This window comes from Engystomops pustulosus, chromosome 2 (genome assembly GCF_040894005.1).
Source record: "Engystomops pustulosus chromosome 2, aEngPut4.maternal, whole genome shotgun sequence".
NCBI classification, from domain to species: Eukaryota; Metazoa; Chordata; class Amphibia; order Anura; family Leptodactylidae; genus Engystomops; species Engystomops pustulosus.
In genome coordinates this window covers 61,091,121-61,109,440 of record NC_092412.1, presented here as the reverse complement: position 1 = coordinate 61,109,440, position 18,320 = coordinate 61,091,121, and the positions used below count along the sequence as shown (strand labels likewise).

Genomic DNA, 18,320 nt, shown 5'->3' with positions numbered 1-18,320 from the left:
ATACTGTAACGTCCTCCCGCTGCTTAATTCCTGCAGTGGTTGTAGTGAGGATTAGTGAGGTCTTTTATACTGTGTCAGTGTAGTTTACCCTACTCTTTGGAGCAGCCTACAAATGTTAGTATACCAGCACAACACAGCAGAAATGCTAACTTTTCGTATGAAAGTGTCACCCCTGGTGGCCAGGTTGCTTCCGGGTAATCGCGTGTTTGGTGAGGCGCGGGCAGTGAATTATTTATTGTAGACTATAAAGGGCTCTTTATGGTAATTGCTATAGGAAGTTCTTCTGTCTGGTACCCGGTGCCCATGCCAGCTGCTCAGTATTCAGGTCTGTTTAACTAGGTCTCAGTGTTTTGTTACAATCCTGCAAATAACTCTGTTGGTGCCAAATGTTTGTCCTCAACCTAAACATATGGAAGATTGTTGCATTTGACAAGATGTGTGCTGTATGCATATACCTACAGATGCAGCAGATGACTCCAGGAAGGGCACGACGCACCTTCTTAGGGAAGACCATGTAAACACAAGTCGTACGACTGTGACTTGTATGTAGGTTTGTGTAGAATTTTTCTAAATTTAGCTTGTTACTCTAAATGGTTGCATGAAGCAAACCTTGTCACAAGTTGGAAACCTCAGCGCAGTCCTGGACACTTCCCAGGAATAATTCCTCCAATGTACCAATAAAGAACAGGGAATGTGTAACTTTGGGGAGTTGTTTCGCTTGGCACTTCTTATCTTTCCAAGCTCCGAGTAACTTCCTGCCTGGTCCTGGATTTATTTGGCTCAATAACATGACACTTTGTCCACCCAAATTTTTATTAATGTCCCTTTTACAGGCTTGGATGTTGGCAAAGAAATTCTAAGATGTTTTGCAAAATTCAATTACACAATTTTAAGAGATCCACTTTTGTCCGGACAGACTGTGACTCTCTGCTCTACTAGAGTGAGTTAATATGATCATAGGTTTCCATCCATATATTACATGGGTATCCAGTTATTTAACCCCATAGCGGAATAAGACTTACCTGTACGTAATGCTGCGCATGGGGGAGTATGAAGAAGCCTCATGGGCTAGCACCGATCGCAGGTGTCGACCCTTTGATTGCCAGCGGCATTAAGGGGCCGGCGACACGTGGGTGCCGCCATGTTGGCTCCAATCATCGCTCCCCGTGACGTCATCGGGGAGCAGCGATTCAATGCCATTACAGCCTCTGGTCACACAAAGACCCGAGGCTATCATGTTTTAGGCTATCTATTACAATGTGCGATTTGCACGTTCTAATAGATGGTGTGCAAAATCCCCATAAACTGTCATACTGTAATATGGCAGTATATGAAAGGATCAATTAGACAATCTAGAATTAAAGTACCCTAGGGAGTCTGAAAAATGGTAAAAAAAATAAAAAAAAAAAAATATTAAAAAAAACTAAATTCTAATCGCCCCCCTTTCCCTAGAAGTCATATAAATATAAATAAACAGTAAAAATCATAAACACATTAGGCATCGCTGCGTCCTAAAATGCCTGATCTATCAAAATAGAATAGTTTTTTCACTGCGTTTAACCCCGTAATGGAAAGTAGTGCCAAAAGTTGCAAATGGCATTTTTTTGCCATTTTGAAAAATATAAAAAATTCTATTAAAAGTGATCAAAAGGTTGTACAGTCCTAAATATAGAAACATTGAAAATGTCATCATAAAACCTATACAGATTTGGTATCACTGTGATCGTAATGACCCAATGAATGAAGTAGACATGTCATTTGGGGTGCTCAGTGAAAGACGTAAAATCCAAGCCCACCAGAAATGGCGCAAATATCTTTTTTTATCATTTTCGCTGCATTCAGAATTTTTTATTCCCGATTCCCAGTACACGGCATGGAGTGCAATTTGTTACGCAGAAAACAAGCCACCACACAGCTCTTTACATAGAAAAATAAAAAAGTTATAGATTTTTGAATGTGGGGAGTGAAAAATAAAAACGAAAAAGGGCCTGGTCCTTAAGGGGGTTAAAGGAGTTCTCCAGGATTAATATATTCATGGCCTGTCCTTAGGGTAAGAATTTGATTGTCCCTTTTCCTTTTATGTTGGGGTTAAAATCCACATAGTCTGAACAGGAATACCAAAACTAAAGGTTAGTGCCCATAAACTATTTTGGTCAACTAATGCCAAAAAACTGATTAAAGGGGTTGTACAAAGTTTCCATGTTGTCTCCTATGTACAAGATGGGGAATAACAAGCTCATGTGTGAGGGCTCAAATGCTGAACCCCCTTCTTTTATCCATAACGAGAACAAAAAAAAATCTCATTCAGACTGCTGGGTGGAGCAGCAAGTCCAGCATGTGTATGTATGAGTGCTGGACCACAACACTTGGCAATCTCCAGTGCTCCTATTCACTCTATTTCTGACAATTACTAATGAATGGAGCATTGCAAGCCACTCCATCCCTTAGTAAGGACAGGACCACTGTTATCTGGATGCCTTGGGGTCAGTTTATCTATTTTTGTGGATAAGGTGTGTTTTTTTTTTTTTTTTTTTTTTTTTTTTCAAACCCCTTAAACCTGTTTAAAGAAAATCGACCATAAAAATCCATCATGATATACCAGAGACACTTACTCATGGATCCAGGCACCGTGACTATGGTAATATCTTTATATTTGTTATCTGTGGCCTCCTTCCTTCTAAAATCAACTTTTAAAAACTTTTAACACCCTAGAGCCCTACAAGCTAATTAATTGAGTTTAGAAGAAAGGAGGCCATGGAAAACTAATATAAGAAGATTTATTACATAGAGAGATACTATGCTGACTAGCTGTGATGTTACTGTATCATCCTGCTAGCAGATATGAGTGGAGTATCAACTTGAATGCTCCTCTGTTTTACCACAACCCTCCTTGGGATTCACAAACATGCCAAATCTTGGTACAAACACTTTTGGGTACAACAACACAATGTCCTTTCACTTGCAAGCTTCAAAACTGCAGAGTAATGTGGCACTGGTTGTGTAGATAACACTTTTATGAACACAAAATGCTGTATGGTTTGAGTTACGGAGAACATTAGTTCTTTTTGCAAATGTGTATGTGTTTTGCTACAAAATCTAATCAAATTAACTCCCGCACACTTTATTTTGCCTACCGTTTATCACTTCTCCCTATATCCGCGAGTCCCGGTGTTCCCAGGTTCTACGTACACTCACCGGCCACTTTATTAGGTACACCATTCTAGTAACGGGTTGGACCCCCTTTTGCCTTCAGAACTGCCTCAATTCTTCGTGGCATAGATTCAACAAGGTGCTGGAAGCATTCCTCAGAGATTTTGGTCCATATTGACATGATGGCATCACACAGTTGCCGCAGATTTGTCGGCTGCACATCCATGATGCGAATCTCCCGTTCCACCACATCCCAAATATGCTCTATTGGATTGAGATCTGGTGACTGTGGAGGCCATTTGAGTACAGTGAACTCATTGTTATGTTCAAGAAACCAGTCTGAGATGATTCCAGCTTTATGACATGGCGCATTATCCTGCTGAAAGTAGCCATCAGATGTTGGGTACATTGTGGTCATAAAGGGATGGACATGGTCAGCAACAATACTCAGGTAGGCTGTGGTGTTGCAACGATGCTCAATTGGTACCAAGGGGCCCAAAGAGTGCCAAGAAATTATTCCCCACACCATGACACCACCACCACCAGCCTGAACCATTGATACAAGGCAGGATGGATCCATGCTTTCATGTTGTTGACGCCAAATTCTGACCCTACCGTCCGAATGTCGCAGCAGAAATCGAGACTCATCAAACCAGGCAACGTTTTTCCAATCTTCTACTGTCCAATTTCGATGAACTTGTGCAAATTGTAGCCTCAGTTTCCTGTTCTTAGCTGAAAGGAGTGGCACCCGGTGTGGTCTTCTGCTGCTGTAGCCCATCTGCCTCAAAGTTCGACGTACTGTGCGTTCAGAGATGCTCTTCTGCCTACCTTGGTTGTAACGGGTGGCGATTTGAGTCACTGTTGCCTTTCTATCAGCTCGAACCAGTCTGCCCATTCTCCTCTGACCTCTGGCATCATAAAGGCATTTCCGCCCACAGAACTGCCGCTCACTGGATGTTTTTTCTTTTTCGGACCATTCTCTGTAAACCCTAGAGATGGTTGTGCATGAAAATCCCAGTAGATCAGCAGTTTCTGAAATACTCAGACCAGCCCTTCTGGCACCAACAACCATGCCACGTTCAAAGGCACTCAAATCACCTTTCTTCCCCATACTGATGCTCGGTTTGAACTGCAGGAGATTGTCTTGACCATGTCTACATGCCTAAATGCACTGAGTTGCCGCCATGTGATTGGCTGATTAGAAATTAAGTGTTAACGAGCAGTTGGCAGATGTACCTAATAAAGTGGCCGGTGAGTGTATGTTTCATTCACATGGGGTACTTGCAGGGGATCCTATTGATCAGAGATCTACATATCCTCAGGCTGGGGTATAGAATTAGAGTTTCTTGTAGGGGGAAGACTGCAGAAGACCCTTGCTGATACATGTTTTTGTCTTCCAGGTCAATGAGCTGAATCAAGTTCCTGTCCCAGTGATGCTTTTACCAGATGATTTTAAGGCAAACTCAAAAATTAAGGTCACAAATCACCTCTTTAACAGGTTGGTTGATGAAAACAGAACAATTGTCATGTGGTTACACAAATCATATTTGCTTTTCATCTTTGCTCTAGGCAAACCTGGGCCAGCAATGAAGTCAGATTTATTACCTTTTAGTGCAGCTTGTATAGAGCTTGCACTGTGGGATATGATACCTGCATAGGACCTGTTAACCCTCTACTAAATATCTAGAGGGAAAAACTACTTTTCAAGAGTAGTATTACAAACTTTTTTCATCTGTATAAGATGGTATTGCAATTACACAAAAAACACCACTGATCTAGTGATCCAAAGACATACTCAAACAATTGTATGACCAAACATCAAATCTGGAGACTCCTTAAGGCTACATTCACATGACAGCATGGGGGAGGAATGTACGGCTGCAAGCTTGTGGCCGGACATACGTCCCTCATAGACGGCAATGGCCGCACGGAGCGTTGCTGCTCACGTGCGGCACCGCACCCCTCCGTACATGGGGAAAAGATGGGACATGTCCGTGTTATGGCACCATGGATCACTATGGAGAGGGGAGGGGTCAACCCTGCTTCTCTCCATGGTGCCAGACGTATGCGCGCCTGGCCATAGCAGTGCGGGCATATGTTTGTGTAAATGTAGTCTAATAGTCGCTGATACCTTATAAGTGTATGAAACCATTTGTCTAACTAACTACAGCTTGGTAAGGACCTGTGTTTTTGGGTCACAAATGTAACTTGCATCTAAACAACATAAAACATGTGGTGCTTGTTCCGGACTTTGGTGTACCCACGTCGGCAATTGGGCCAAGCCCCTCCCTGCAGCCTTTGAATTGCAATTAAACACAATTAAAGTGCAGCATGTGAATACAAACTTGGGGAAGTTACAAAATAGTGAATTTATTTTGACAACATTGGCCGCATGTGTCTGCTGGATTTACTGAGTAGAACTTTGTTGGGGTTGGAAATTCCATTAATCATTTTAAATCCGTCAGGAGTCCCGAGTGAGAAGAAAACTCGATACACGACAACTTCATTGTTATAATGACCGACTGCTGCTCACTGGCCTGTTCTGTTCTTATTTGTCAAGCATTTGCCCAGCAGTTTTACAAAACAGATTTCAGTGCAGAGCATATATAGAGAGCGGGTCTGCTTATAGTTATCAGTGGAGAGTACAGATACAGAATGTCCTGTTCTCTGCCAAGTTGTCTCTTCCAAAAATGTTTGGAATCCAGATGCAAGGTTTGCTATCTGACGTGCCAGTCATACCCTGACAAGGGCCTGTGCCAGTCTGTCATGAGATTTCTCTGATGGCGTTCTCATCCTTCAATTCCCTTTCCTGTAATACCCAGTTGTTTTCCATTTAGAAATACACATACAGTATGTGCATGTATGTGCAAAATGAATGTTTTTATTTGGGGCATTGGATAACTTGTACCATTGTACAGATTTAGCTTTGTCCTACATTAACCTATTTACTTTATATGCTGAAGTTTTACTTTCCACCTATGTGATGAAAGCATCCATACAATGAGTGTCTGAATCCAGCAGTAGCAATACTAGGAGTAGCCACACACCCACAACTAACCCATGTAAAGGACACCTGTCAGCTAAATAAAACGAACGAGCGGCACTTACTAATGAAGGAATCTCCCTAGCCCTATCCCAGTTATGGCACTGTGAGAATCCTAGCTTTATCGCGACATACCAAAAAGCTGTGGCGCGTAGTGGTCACATCGATGGACCTTCTCTTCCAGCGGCCTGGTGTATTCATGAGGGGGCAGTGAATTCGGCATCAGGCCTGGCAGTCACAGCCGGCATCTGGTGTGAGACTGGAGTGAATACGCCGGACCGCTGGAAGATTCGTCCGTCAATCAGTCTGCTACATGCCACAGTTTTTTGGTATGTTCCGATTTAAGCTAGGATTTTCAAGTGCCACAACTGGAAGAGGTTAGGTAAATTATTTCATTAGTAAGTGCAGTTAGTTTGTTTTAGTTAGCTGACTGGTGTCTGTTAAAGGGAGTCTACACCACCCAACTCGCCCTCAAATAAAACTAGCATTGTTGGGGTGTTTTACCAGACACGTCCGTTTCCAAGCAATCTATCATTTTATCTTTATGCAAATGACTTTCTCTCTGCACCAGGTTAGTGCGCAGGTTTTCTCTTTTCTGCACCATTTTTCTGCAAGGGATTGTCATTCATTGTGCTGAGGAATGGTGTATCCTCATGCTGGGCAGCATAAAAAGAAGAAAACTTGTGCACCAGAAGACATGACCTTTCCTTTGCTGCACTGAAAAACTAATCTGTATACACATTAAAACCCAACTTTAAAGTGCCCTTCACAGGTCTGGTTTGACTTTGCAGTATAAATAATGGATTGTGTACTGTATATTCTTTAATTTTTTCTTTGCATAACAATGCTTTCTCATGGGTTTCTCTGCCTTCCATATGAGTTCTGATCAGTCTTGGAAATCATCTCTGCCTGATGTTACTGTGATGTATTCACATGACTCCAGTTATATGTAGAACTTTTAGTCTGCTGAGTAATCCTTTGTTACATATACATGTGACATAAATAAAAAAAAAAACCAATGGCTATAAGTCTCCACACCCCTCTAAGGCAGTCTTAATTGGCGAACTCTTACTTCCAGACCCAAATCTTTTTGACTGGCAGCCACAAATCTTGGGGACCTGTAGCCAAGCGTTACACTTCTGTTCTGGTGAATATTTGCATTTTAGATGAATCACCAATTCTGCAATATGTGAAATATTAATATATGAAAAATAACCAAAACCGGAATGTAATGGTGTATACTTTTAGCTCTATGTGGTGCACTTCCCTACTGAAAAAATGTGTGTGTGTGTGTGTATATATATGACAATTTGGCGTTTCCCTACACATTTAGACTTCGTCTAGTCATTGCTTCCAGTGTGCGGACTAAAACAGACAAACTTGATTAATCTGCGAATTGAAGTAATTCAAAAGTAAGCACCAGGAGTGTCACATACAGACTGTCAGTCAAGCACTGGGGGTGTGGCTGTGCCTCCCACTCATGAATAATCTGGACAGCTTGAATATGATAATGATTCATTGGACATTTATCAGGTCATTTGCATACAACTTTAGGACCTGATTGCTTAAAGGGAACCTGTCACTGCTGTTTGAAAAAATTAATTTGCTGGCAGGTTCCCATAGAGCCATCATGCTTACGGCGCATGCGCAGCTTTACTGCTTAGCATCCTGCCTCCGCGCTTGCACCGTAGGCATATGTGTTATAATTCAGCCAACAGCCGCATGACGCAGGGCAAGGAGCTGTGAGCAAGCCGTCGGACTCGCATGTATGTATCTCCCCACCTCGACTCACTAGACTCTTTGCCTGGTTACCAGGCAGAGAGTAAATTTTCATTTTTCCCTTTTTGGAGCAGCGATTTTATTACCTGAAGAAAGCTTGCCCTTATGCTATAAGGGCTCTACGGGAACCTGCCCGCAACTTAATTTTTTCAAACAGCGGTGACAGGTTCCCTTTAAATATAAAGCCATGTAGAGGGACAATGACCGGATAGAGACAATGCTTTCTAATGGCAGTTTATAAAGCTATATTTAGCTTTGGGGGTTAATTTGCCTGACGGCTTCTCTTTAAGTAGCTTTTTACAATTTCCTTTTTTTGTGTTGACTTTTTGTATTTTAGAGAGAATTTACCTAGTCACTTCAAATTTAAAGACTACTGTCCTCAAGTTTTCCGAAATCTTCGGGAGCGTTTTGGAATAGATGACATTGATTATCAGGTAAGCTGAAAAGTATTGCCGCTTGGGACTTGATATACCAGGAATCTGTTCTAGTTTTGTTGCAGAACACAGCATGAATTACAACAAAATATATATTCTTAGTATTCTTTCTAATAAGGTGATGTATAATGTTGGGTTTCCAGCTATTACCACATCCGTATTATAGGTGAGACCTATATTAAACTATTTGGTAAGCAGAATTGGGATAACGTATAACAACTCTACATAAAACAAGGAAGATAAAACAGGATCACAGCAATATTAATAGGCGTTGGAGACGGCTCAACCCTTCCATCCTTCTTAGGAACCCTCCTGTGTGTTAGGTCCTGTTCACACCTTCGTCTGGGCTTTCCCAGACTTTAATGGACCTTCCATGGTCCATTCGTTATTTAAATATTTTTTTTTTTTTAAAACTCTTTTATTGATGGATCAATCAACATGTGCACAATGAGAGTAGGCAAAACCTACTTTACACAGTAAAGTTGACTGCTGCAATATCTTTTCCTGGATTTAATAATAGAAGGTGTATTTGAACCTGCTGAACGCAGGTGTGAACTTATCCTTACAGCGCATGCAAAAATGGTCCCCAATAAAGTCAGTGACTAACAGGATGTTACAAGAATCTGGCTAAGCTCTTCATGGGCCAAAAATCCTGTAGAATTTCTCCCACAGGAAATTTCTGCTGTGGTTCAAATGCAGATTTTTCTGTGTGTAATAATCTCTGAAATTGATATGATGCCATATGTATATGCAGCCAGTGGAAGGGATTTGTTGACTTCAATGCAATTGAACTGTAAGTAAAGCGTTGGCCATAACTAGAGTTTCCTAAGAGTTTGTGGTGCTTTGTTGGGACTGCTGAGTTCATGACTTGTAATCTCTGAAGTCTTTTAATGGGGTTTATGCTCTTATTGCGTTTTAAACCCTACTGAAGTTGCCCGCCAAGTAGTTTATATTCATGAGCCTGTCTTACTTTTTGGAAAAGAATCCATAAAATCCTCTTATTAAAGCAAATCAGCTTATCGTTGAATAATGAAATGTCTTTGCATTTCTAGCAGCTGCAGTGTAGATGTGGCAGCAGGAAAATGTTTTAAGGCATGTCCCAGCACAAAACTAATCCACTTTATGGTTATTCTGTCATATTGGTAAGTGGAATGCATTATGCCGGGGTATAACGGTCCGCCGCCTTTATTTTTTTTACATTGTGGTAAACAAATTCAAAAAGAAAAAAACTGGTAATTCTGAGATTTGTGAAAATCTCGGATGATTCCAGAGCTACTATAATAGATGCAAAACTGATCTATTTCTATATATGGATGAGATTGTCTATTCTATGCTCCGGAGGTTTCTCCTCCCTTCTGTCAATGATTTTAGGTCCCCTACATCTGATCTCTAATGCTTCTTTTAGGTCTCTCTAACACGTAGTTCCCCGTACACTGAAAATGAAGCTCATGATGGAAGGTTTCTTTTGTCTTATGACAAGACTCTGGCAGTAAAGGAGATCTCCAGTGAAGACGTGGCAAACATGCACAGTATCCTATCAGACTACCACCAAGTAAGTGACACCGAAAACCTGCACCTCTCCAGTGCAGACACTGGGCAGAGCTTTCTGCATACAACTGTAAATACACTACAGGCAGTCCCCGGGTTACATACAAGATAGGGTCTGGAGGTTTGTTCTTAAGTTGAATTTGTATGTAAATCGAACCTGTATATTTTATAATTGTAGCTCCAGACAAAAAAAATTTTGGCCCCAGTGACAATTGGAGTTTAAACATTTTTTGCTGTAATGGGACCAAGGATTATCTATAAAGCTTCATTACAGACACCTTACAGCTGATCATTGTAGTCTGGGACTATAGTAAAGCATTCTGAAAGCTTCACCAGAGGTCAGAGGGGTCTGTCTGTAACTATGGGTTGTCTGTAAGTCGGGTGTCCTTAAGTAGGGGACCGCCTGTATATGCCCAAATGTCTGCTATAAGAAGCACTTTTAGCAAGAAAAACATTTAAAATTAAAATTAGAAGGATCTAGCATTGCTGGACCCTTCTGACCTCTCTCCCGGGGGTTTGGGTTGAAGAGGACCTGTCACCCAAAATTTCAGCACTAGAAGTTTGCTTACTAAAGTAAGCAGCTCCTAGTGCTTAAACAAACGCTGCAATGTTAGGATAGCGTTACCGGAAACCTCCGATAACGATATCTAACACTGCAGCGATGTATTCATGAGGGGGCGGTCCGAGGTGCTGCCTCTACCCCGGACCGCTCCGCTCGCTCCATAGGCCATGACCCAACCGTGCCCCCTCATGAATACATCGGAGCGCTTTGCGAGCGATCCGATGCTTACATTGTACCCCGCCGCAGTGTTAGGGGTTTCTGGTAACGCCATCCTTCGAACACTGTGCCGTTTGTTCAAGCACTAGGAGCTGCTTACTTTAGTATCTTACCTAGTGCCGAAATTTTAGGTGACAGGTCCTCTTTAAGAGCTGACAAAGCATTTCAGCCGGTCTCTGATGGATTAGATTCTCTTAATTGCACTTCTCTCTCTGCCATTTTGGCATAAGTCTCTACAGTACTGCAGGACGCAGAGTGATGGCAGAAGTATGTGACTGATAACATGCTTCCTGCATCACTGCAAGGTCTTTTAGGCCCATCCCCAGGCTCCATCTTGACCTCTTACTGCAACATGAAAAGGCTTGAGAAATGGTTGCTGCTTGGGGACTGGGTATGAAGAAGGACCTGTGTGTGTGTGTGTGTGTGAATGGATGTAGCAAACCTGAGTGTGAGAGTGAATGGATGTAGTTAGCAGTGTTTGTGTGCTGTAGTTGTGTGTGACCAACGGGGAATTTTTAGGTGTCAAATGTATTTTTCCTCTTGTTTGGATGACTAAATCTGTGGTGCATTTTATAGTCTGAAAATATGGTACTTCCATATGTCTGATATTTACCGGTGTGTGTATCCAAAGAATAAGTGTCTTTATGAGAAACTTTATACCCAAAAGCACATAGAAGGCAGCTATCCTTGTTGCATAAAATAAATGGGATATCTTGGTTTTATTTCGTTTTATTACTTTCACATAAAAGGCTATTTAAAGGGGTTGTCTGAAAGTTGTTAATTGTGGCTGCTTTCCTCCAAAACACAGTGCTACACATGACCATGGTTTATGATGGTATTGCAACTTCGCTAAAATAGAAATGAATGTAACTGGAGTTGCAATATCACTCACTATCCATGGTTAGGAGAGAAGCTGTTTTTGGAGGAAAGGAGCTATGTTTTTCAGTCTCCAGACACCCTCTTTTAGGCACCATGAGGGTTTGTAGAGAGGTTGTCCCTGCTGCTAATAAATAGATACATATCATCATATCATTGCTGTATGTACGTGATTGTAACTATTACTCCAGATAGATATAAAAATAACTTCCTACACTACTGCTTTATATCTCGCACACAAGTTCAGCTTAATTTTTTTTTTTTCTGTGTGTCTTTGTCTTCTAGCATATAGTGAAATGTCACGGTAGCACACTTCTGCCTCAGTTTTTGGGGATGTATCGCTTGAGTGTAGACAATGAAGACTTTTACATGCTGGTAATGAGAAATATGTTCAGCCATCGCCTTACAGTTCACAGGAAGTATGATCTAAAGGTGAGTTTGTGAATTATGGCTTTTCGCATCCATGTATTTACGGTGCACAGCCCTACAGCCGCAGGCTGTTTACTTCATGTCATCATCCACTTCAAAGAAGATGGATGCATTTGTAATATTATCTAAAAGATATTTCTACAAAATGATTGGGGGGGGATATAATTTGTATGGCACGTGCTAGCAATGGTAATGAGCAGTATGGACTAAAATATATTTGCAACAATCTGTGAACAAGTCAATTGTCTGCAAAACGATGACCAAACAACTCGCAAAGCCTCCACCTGGTGGCTTATTGGCCTATTGGCTTTTGGTCCCACATTCTGACAATTGCTAAGGGACCCATTGATCAGATACCCACTTTCCTGGGACTGCCTTTTCGAGAGACCTGTTCGAGAGAAGCGGGAGTGGGTCATAAAATAAAATGTGCAAAACATGTACATTGCTCCATTCCTTGTTTTAATATTTTGTATGTCTCTTGCAGGGATCTTTAGTGTCTCGAGAGGCAAGTGATAAAGAGAAGGTATGTTTCCTCAGTTTCCTCGCCCCTTTTTTTTTCATCGTCAAAATGGTAGTTTGAATTGTAAGCTTTAAGAAATGTGCTAAAATGTGTCTGAGTAGACTTTTTGCTACAACAAATCGTTTTGTTTCCATAATTTGCATGTTTGATTTTTTTTTTCCTTTTGTAGAATAAGAATCATTATTGTGTTTCTCATTGCTGAGTATCTTTTAGGGGTAGGCACGGTGTCCTGTTTGCCATTAGTGGATCCTGTGCTATCTGCCTGTAATGTTTTTATAGAAGTGTTGCCTTGTAATCCTGTCTGTCTTTGGATACCCAGGATGACATTTGTTGTCTGGGATTCTGACATTTCCTATACTCTTTTTTTTCCTCTCTCTCCTCCCCCCTGCCTGGTTATGGGCACAGTAGGATTTTTAGTGCGCTGCTTAGAATTTATGACTTGGATACCTTATTTGGATCTCGGCGTTTATGAAAGTTGAGGCAGCGCTGCTATAAATGGCACAAGTTCCAGAAATCACATTTTCCTTTCAGAAATGTTGTGACACTGTTACTGTTTGGATAAAATGTTAGGTTTTATAGTTCCTACTTAGTTCTACTTAGTAAGGTTTTAAGTTTTTACATGAAGATTGTACATTTAGCTGTATAGTTAGTAGACTTTGTAGCAATCGTGCCAACTTTAATGAGACTTTTTCTGGAATACCATTTTAAGGCCTTCAAAGGGACGACAAAGATGGGCACATCTGTGTGAAATTCAATGAATTAATCACTTATCAAACAAGTATTGACTTTATAGTTGTCATGATTGATAGGAAGTTATCTTCCACTGAAACCAAATGTACTCTCCCCATGAGCTTACTGTTCCTATATACATGTGTGTTTAAAGGGTTTTGCCACAATCGCTTAAAGGGGTATTCCCATTACAGAAAATTAAGGTTATTGTTTATATGATAAAAAGTTATACAATTTTCCAATATACTTTCTCTATCAATTCCTAATGCTTTTCTAGATCTCTGCTTGATGTCCTTCTATAGAAAGCTTCTATGTTTACTTCCAGTGGAGAGAAATCTGACCATGGTCACACAGGTGCACGGCTCGTTACTATCATACAGAGTAATCAGAGCTGTGTGATATAACGAGCCGTGCACCGGTGTGACCATGGTCATATTTCTCTCCGCTGGAAGTAAACATAGAAGCTTTCTAAAGAACCAGAGATCTAGAAAAGCGTTAGGAATTGATATAGAAAGTATATAGCAAAATTGTTTAACTTTTTATAATACAAACAATAACCTTAATTTGCTGTAATGGGAATGCCCCTTTAACTTTACCAGTGTAACTACCGGGCTCTATTTGGGTCACCCACATGGTACTTGGCCTGATAGTCACAGGACCAGCCGGCAGCAGGACTAGGGCTTTGTACTTAGCCTGGTAAAGTTTAGAGGTTGTGGCCCTTTAAGGTAACATCCAAGTTTAATAAATATTCATTTTAAAATACAATTTGTTGTTTATTTTCTCATAAGATAAAGGAACTTCCAACTTTAAAGGACATGGACTTTCTAAATATTAACCAAAAAGTATATGTCGATGAGGAACAAAAGAAAGTCTTCATGGAGAAACTGAAGCGGGATGTTGAGGTAACATGAATGTTTTATGCTCGGTGCAATGTTTTCTGTAACGTTCTTTTTCCACTTGTTTTAAGCTACTATCACACGTGTTGATGCACAACAAAAAATTGCAGGATTACAACCAAGTTGCATGTATAACACCATTGCCACATTTCAGTTTTGCCCATTGCTCTGGCAGTGCAATCTAGAAAAAGGACACTGGAGAATTCATGGGGACTGATATAATAATACTGAAGGTTAGTGTACACTTGGACATATAAAGGAGTATATAGAGCCACAGTTCATTCTACTGTGCAATGCAAGGTTCAAGGCATCGCAGTAGTTGTGAACTTCATTGGAGAGGCTCACGCTACAGAGGTTGTTGCACTGTTTGCAGCAGCCAATACATGAAGCAGCCGCCTTCTCCCATTGAAATAAATGGAAACTAATCCTCAGTGACCACTAGAGAAGGAATGAAGCTGTTTCATAATCGGCAGCTGAGAACTTTGGCGGGTGCTAGGTGTTGAACACCCATATTTCAATTTGAGAATCTGTTTCAAGGATGTTATCAATACTATTAAAGCATAACTGTGAGGTTACAGACAAAGTTGTAGCACAGCTGGAGGGAGCCTTTGACAACAATTCAAACAATGCCTGTATCACTATAGCACTCCTCTACTACTTCTCCTCCCAACAAGCTTCCGGTCATCTCCAGCTGTTGTATACGGTTTCCCATGGTTACCAGAAAGCATGGCAAATGGGGATTGGCCTGAGGCGCAAGGTAAAACCTCTGCTAGTAGTTAAATACATTCAGAAAGCCACAGCTCTTTTTGTACCAAGTGAGAAGTGTCCCATGCATTATGTAAATGTAATGCAAAATATGCAAGAACATTTTGTGACTCAAATTACCCTTGAATTTAGAATTTCTTTGGAAATCTTCCCTTCTTTCTTCTTTGAGGAGGAATAAGAATCCAATGCTTATGGAAAGGAAACCCAATGGCTGTGTGAACAGAGTTTTAATGAAATAATTATGATCTAATAATATTTTATAGCTCTATAACCTGCAGTTATTTTTAGTGCTGCTTCTGACTCTTCATGTACAACACGGTAGTACATAACTTATAAAATGAAGAGAAAAAGGTTACATCTCTTATTGCAGCGGGCAACGTGCTTGACATTTTCTGTATCTGTTTTTGCTTGTTTTGTATAAGAAAACATTTCTCATACATATCGTTCCATTTCTGTGTCCTCTGGCGAATTGTAAATTTCCTTTCATACAATGTTTTACACTTAGAAGAAAATATTGTCACTGTAGGAATATATAGAACACTAGTGCCGGGAACCACTGGTCTTGTGACATTCATGTGTCAGGGCTGCAGTTTTAGATATCTGTGATTCTCACATGAAAGGCTGATTTTTTTTTTTTTCTCTTGACAATCAAATCTTTGTACATAAAAAGTAAAACTCCTGCTGAATGTAAATTTCAAAGGTTTTGGTGCTGTCTGCACCTATGTTCATGGGTGGCCATTTTTACAACAGTAACAACATCATCCATGCTGAACTTGTATCATCATCTGCAATAGGAAAATGTAGCATTCAGGCCCCCTGCACACGACTGTGTATGGTAGAGAGAAACGGACCTGTGTGCAGGTTCAATCCTATGGAACACATACAGTGCAGTAAATTTAGATGCAAGGACTCTGTCTGCCGGCCAAACAGCAGGCTTGAGGCCCTTGCACACAACCATAATTTCCTATGGCACCCTGTGACATCTAGTGTCTCGCCGCACCGTGGCATGACCAGGGAGCCTCACCGCAAAATATAGGTCACGTCCTATCTTTTGCCAGTTTTAAGGCTACCTGGTACCTGTGGAGAGAGAGGAGTGAAGAGACCGTACGGTGACTTCAGTCATGTGCATGAGACCTAAGGCTGTAATCAGTGTTAGTTTTAGCAGCTGATCAGCCGACAGACATGGTGTTATCATATAACACTATGATCAAGGACTCCCCTCCATTGCACTGTGCTTGATCAGTGGGATCTGACCAGCACATGGGTCATGTTCCACAGATCAAGCATATTCATGTTCAGGTAGCCTGAGACCTCAAGGATTTTTTTCCGTTATTCCTTAAATACTTCACTATTGTACTTCACTATTTTTGTTCTTCTAGTGTGAACAGTTTTTCTTTAGTGTCTCCACTGTTTGGCCGTGTTTAGTCCATGTATCATCCTTTTTCACAGTCCATTAAAAAAAGTTTAGTTTTATTGGTTTATCTTATAGTTGATCCGTGCATGGGATGGGATTGGATGGTGGCCGTGCTCCAGGGAGCCATGCAGAATGGATGCCATAGATTCCAAATACAAACAATACCTTTAAAACAAGTAGCACTTTACTTCCATTCTTTACCTATTACATCATTACTATTGTGATTCTTTTATTTTTTTTTATTGCTTTTATAGTTTCTGGTGCAGTTAAAAATTATGGATTACAGTCTCTTGCTGGGAATCAATGATGTAGTTCGAGCAGAGCAAGAGGAGGAAGAAGAGATTGAGGAGGAGGAGGCCGAAAATGAGGGAACTGTTCATGTGGTTGGTTCCTATGGTACATCTCCTGAAGGAATAGCCGGCTACCTGAACTCTCATAAACCTCTAGGCCCAGGAGAGTTTGACCCCATGATCGATGTGTATGCCATTAAAAGTTCTGAGCGTAAGGGTCCATTATTTATTTTTATGAATGGGTTAATATTCGTGGAGATTTGTGAGGTGTAGAATTGCAGCTATAAGTTATCCTCAACCGGTTCCATTTAATTTTTGATTTTCTTTTTGTATATGAATCTGCTTTGTTTTCCTACAGGTGCTCCGCAGAAAGAAGTCTATTTCATGGGACTGATCGACATTTTTACACAATACGATGCAAAGAAGAAAGCCGCTCATGCAGCCAAAACTGTGAAGCATGGGGTAAATATGTTATTAAATCCTTGGGTAGTTCCTGAATGTTTTTGGGAGTCCAAGCTTTGTCTGATCTGCTGTGGACTTCAATGCTACATCAGAAGGGAGTGCATGGTTGTGTGTACTATATTCCTCAGATGATATCAAGGAACTATGGAGATATGGCTGCTCTCATCTAGGAGCCTTTTGAGAAAACTTTTAACTTGATAAGATTTATTGAAGCTTGAATAAGGACCTTGGAAGATCTAACGAGTACAACTTGTGTTCTGTACAGCATAAGTGCTTTACATTTCCACATCAGTCATTGGCTATATATTAGTTTGTGGCTCAGCTGTTATCTCAGTAATACTGCATGCTTTTACTTTTTTTGTGTTTAGGCCGGCGCTGAGATTTCTACTGTGCATCCAGATCAATACGGAAAACGATTCCTGGAGTTTGTAACAAATATCTTTGCCTAAATCATCACCCCTAACTCAAAAATCCAAGGAAAATAAAGACTGACCAAGAAATCCTCTGACACAACTTCCGATTGCTGATGGCACAATCCTTTTTTGAAATCAAAATGTCAGCCCACTCTGGGCCCAGGAATTGGAGAAAGATGCATATGTCTATTGGGCATAAAATATCTCAATCTAGTAGTAGTGTTAGTTGTAAATGTCTGGGTACCAACACTACACTTGCCTTTCCCATATTGTTACCACCAGAATCTGCCATAAGAAATTCTCTGAACGTTGTGTGCAGGTTTTATAGATATGATGCAGTAGACCCAGTTACCTTGGGGTGGCCACAAAACCATATGAGGGACCATATATGGAAATAGTTCCATAGCTGCCATATAATACAAGGTGGACTTCTGGTTCTGATTTTATTGGGTTAGTTTCAGGTTCCTGCTCGCTTCCCCTCCTTTCTTCTAAGAGAACTCTTGGCATAACAAAATTGATGGGAGAAGGAGCCAAAAAGTGTGTTTTATAATCCTTTAGCTTTTATATATGCCCCTGTTATTTGCAGTTTTTCTAAATGCCTTTACATTGGGGTTTGTTGTACAAAAAAACTAAATATCTATCAGCTTTTTCAGGTTCTTAGTAAATTCTATTTGTTTATATATAGATGTATACATTCATATGTCATAATTTATCTTTTGTGTGCATATTTTGGGTTCATTACTTGGAGCTGACTTATTGTGGTGTATTTTACAGGATAAAAACTTCTATTTGTT

At 40.6% G+C, this 18,320-nt stretch overlaps 1 protein-coding gene across 3 annotated transcripts in view; it reads left to right on the top strand.

Moving 5' to 3' along the window:
- PIP4K2C (phosphatidylinositol-5-phosphate 4-kinase type 2 gamma) overlaps positions 1-18,320 on the top strand; it is a 22,818-nt gene extending 4,498 nt beyond the window's left edge. For all 3 annotated transcript variants that reach the window (XM_072134879.1, XM_072134881.1, XM_072134880.1), the window contains exons 2-10: positions 4,551-4,648; positions 8,310-8,406; positions 9,812-9,958; positions 11,894-12,040; positions 12,522-12,560; positions 14,075-14,188; positions 16,616-16,862; positions 17,010-17,113; positions 17,482-18,320. In XM_072134879.1, the coding sequence (XP_071990980.1) occupies positions 4,551-4,648; positions 8,310-8,406; positions 9,812-9,958; positions 11,894-12,040; positions 12,522-12,560; positions 14,075-14,188; positions 16,616-16,862; positions 17,010-17,113; positions 17,482-17,562 (1,074 nt within the window). In that variant the 3' untranslated portion in view covers positions 17,563-18,320. The remainder of the gene's footprint in view (positions 1-4,550; positions 4,649-8,309; positions 8,407-9,811; positions 9,959-11,893; positions 12,041-12,521; positions 12,561-14,074; positions 14,189-16,615; positions 16,863-17,009; positions 17,114-17,481) is intronic.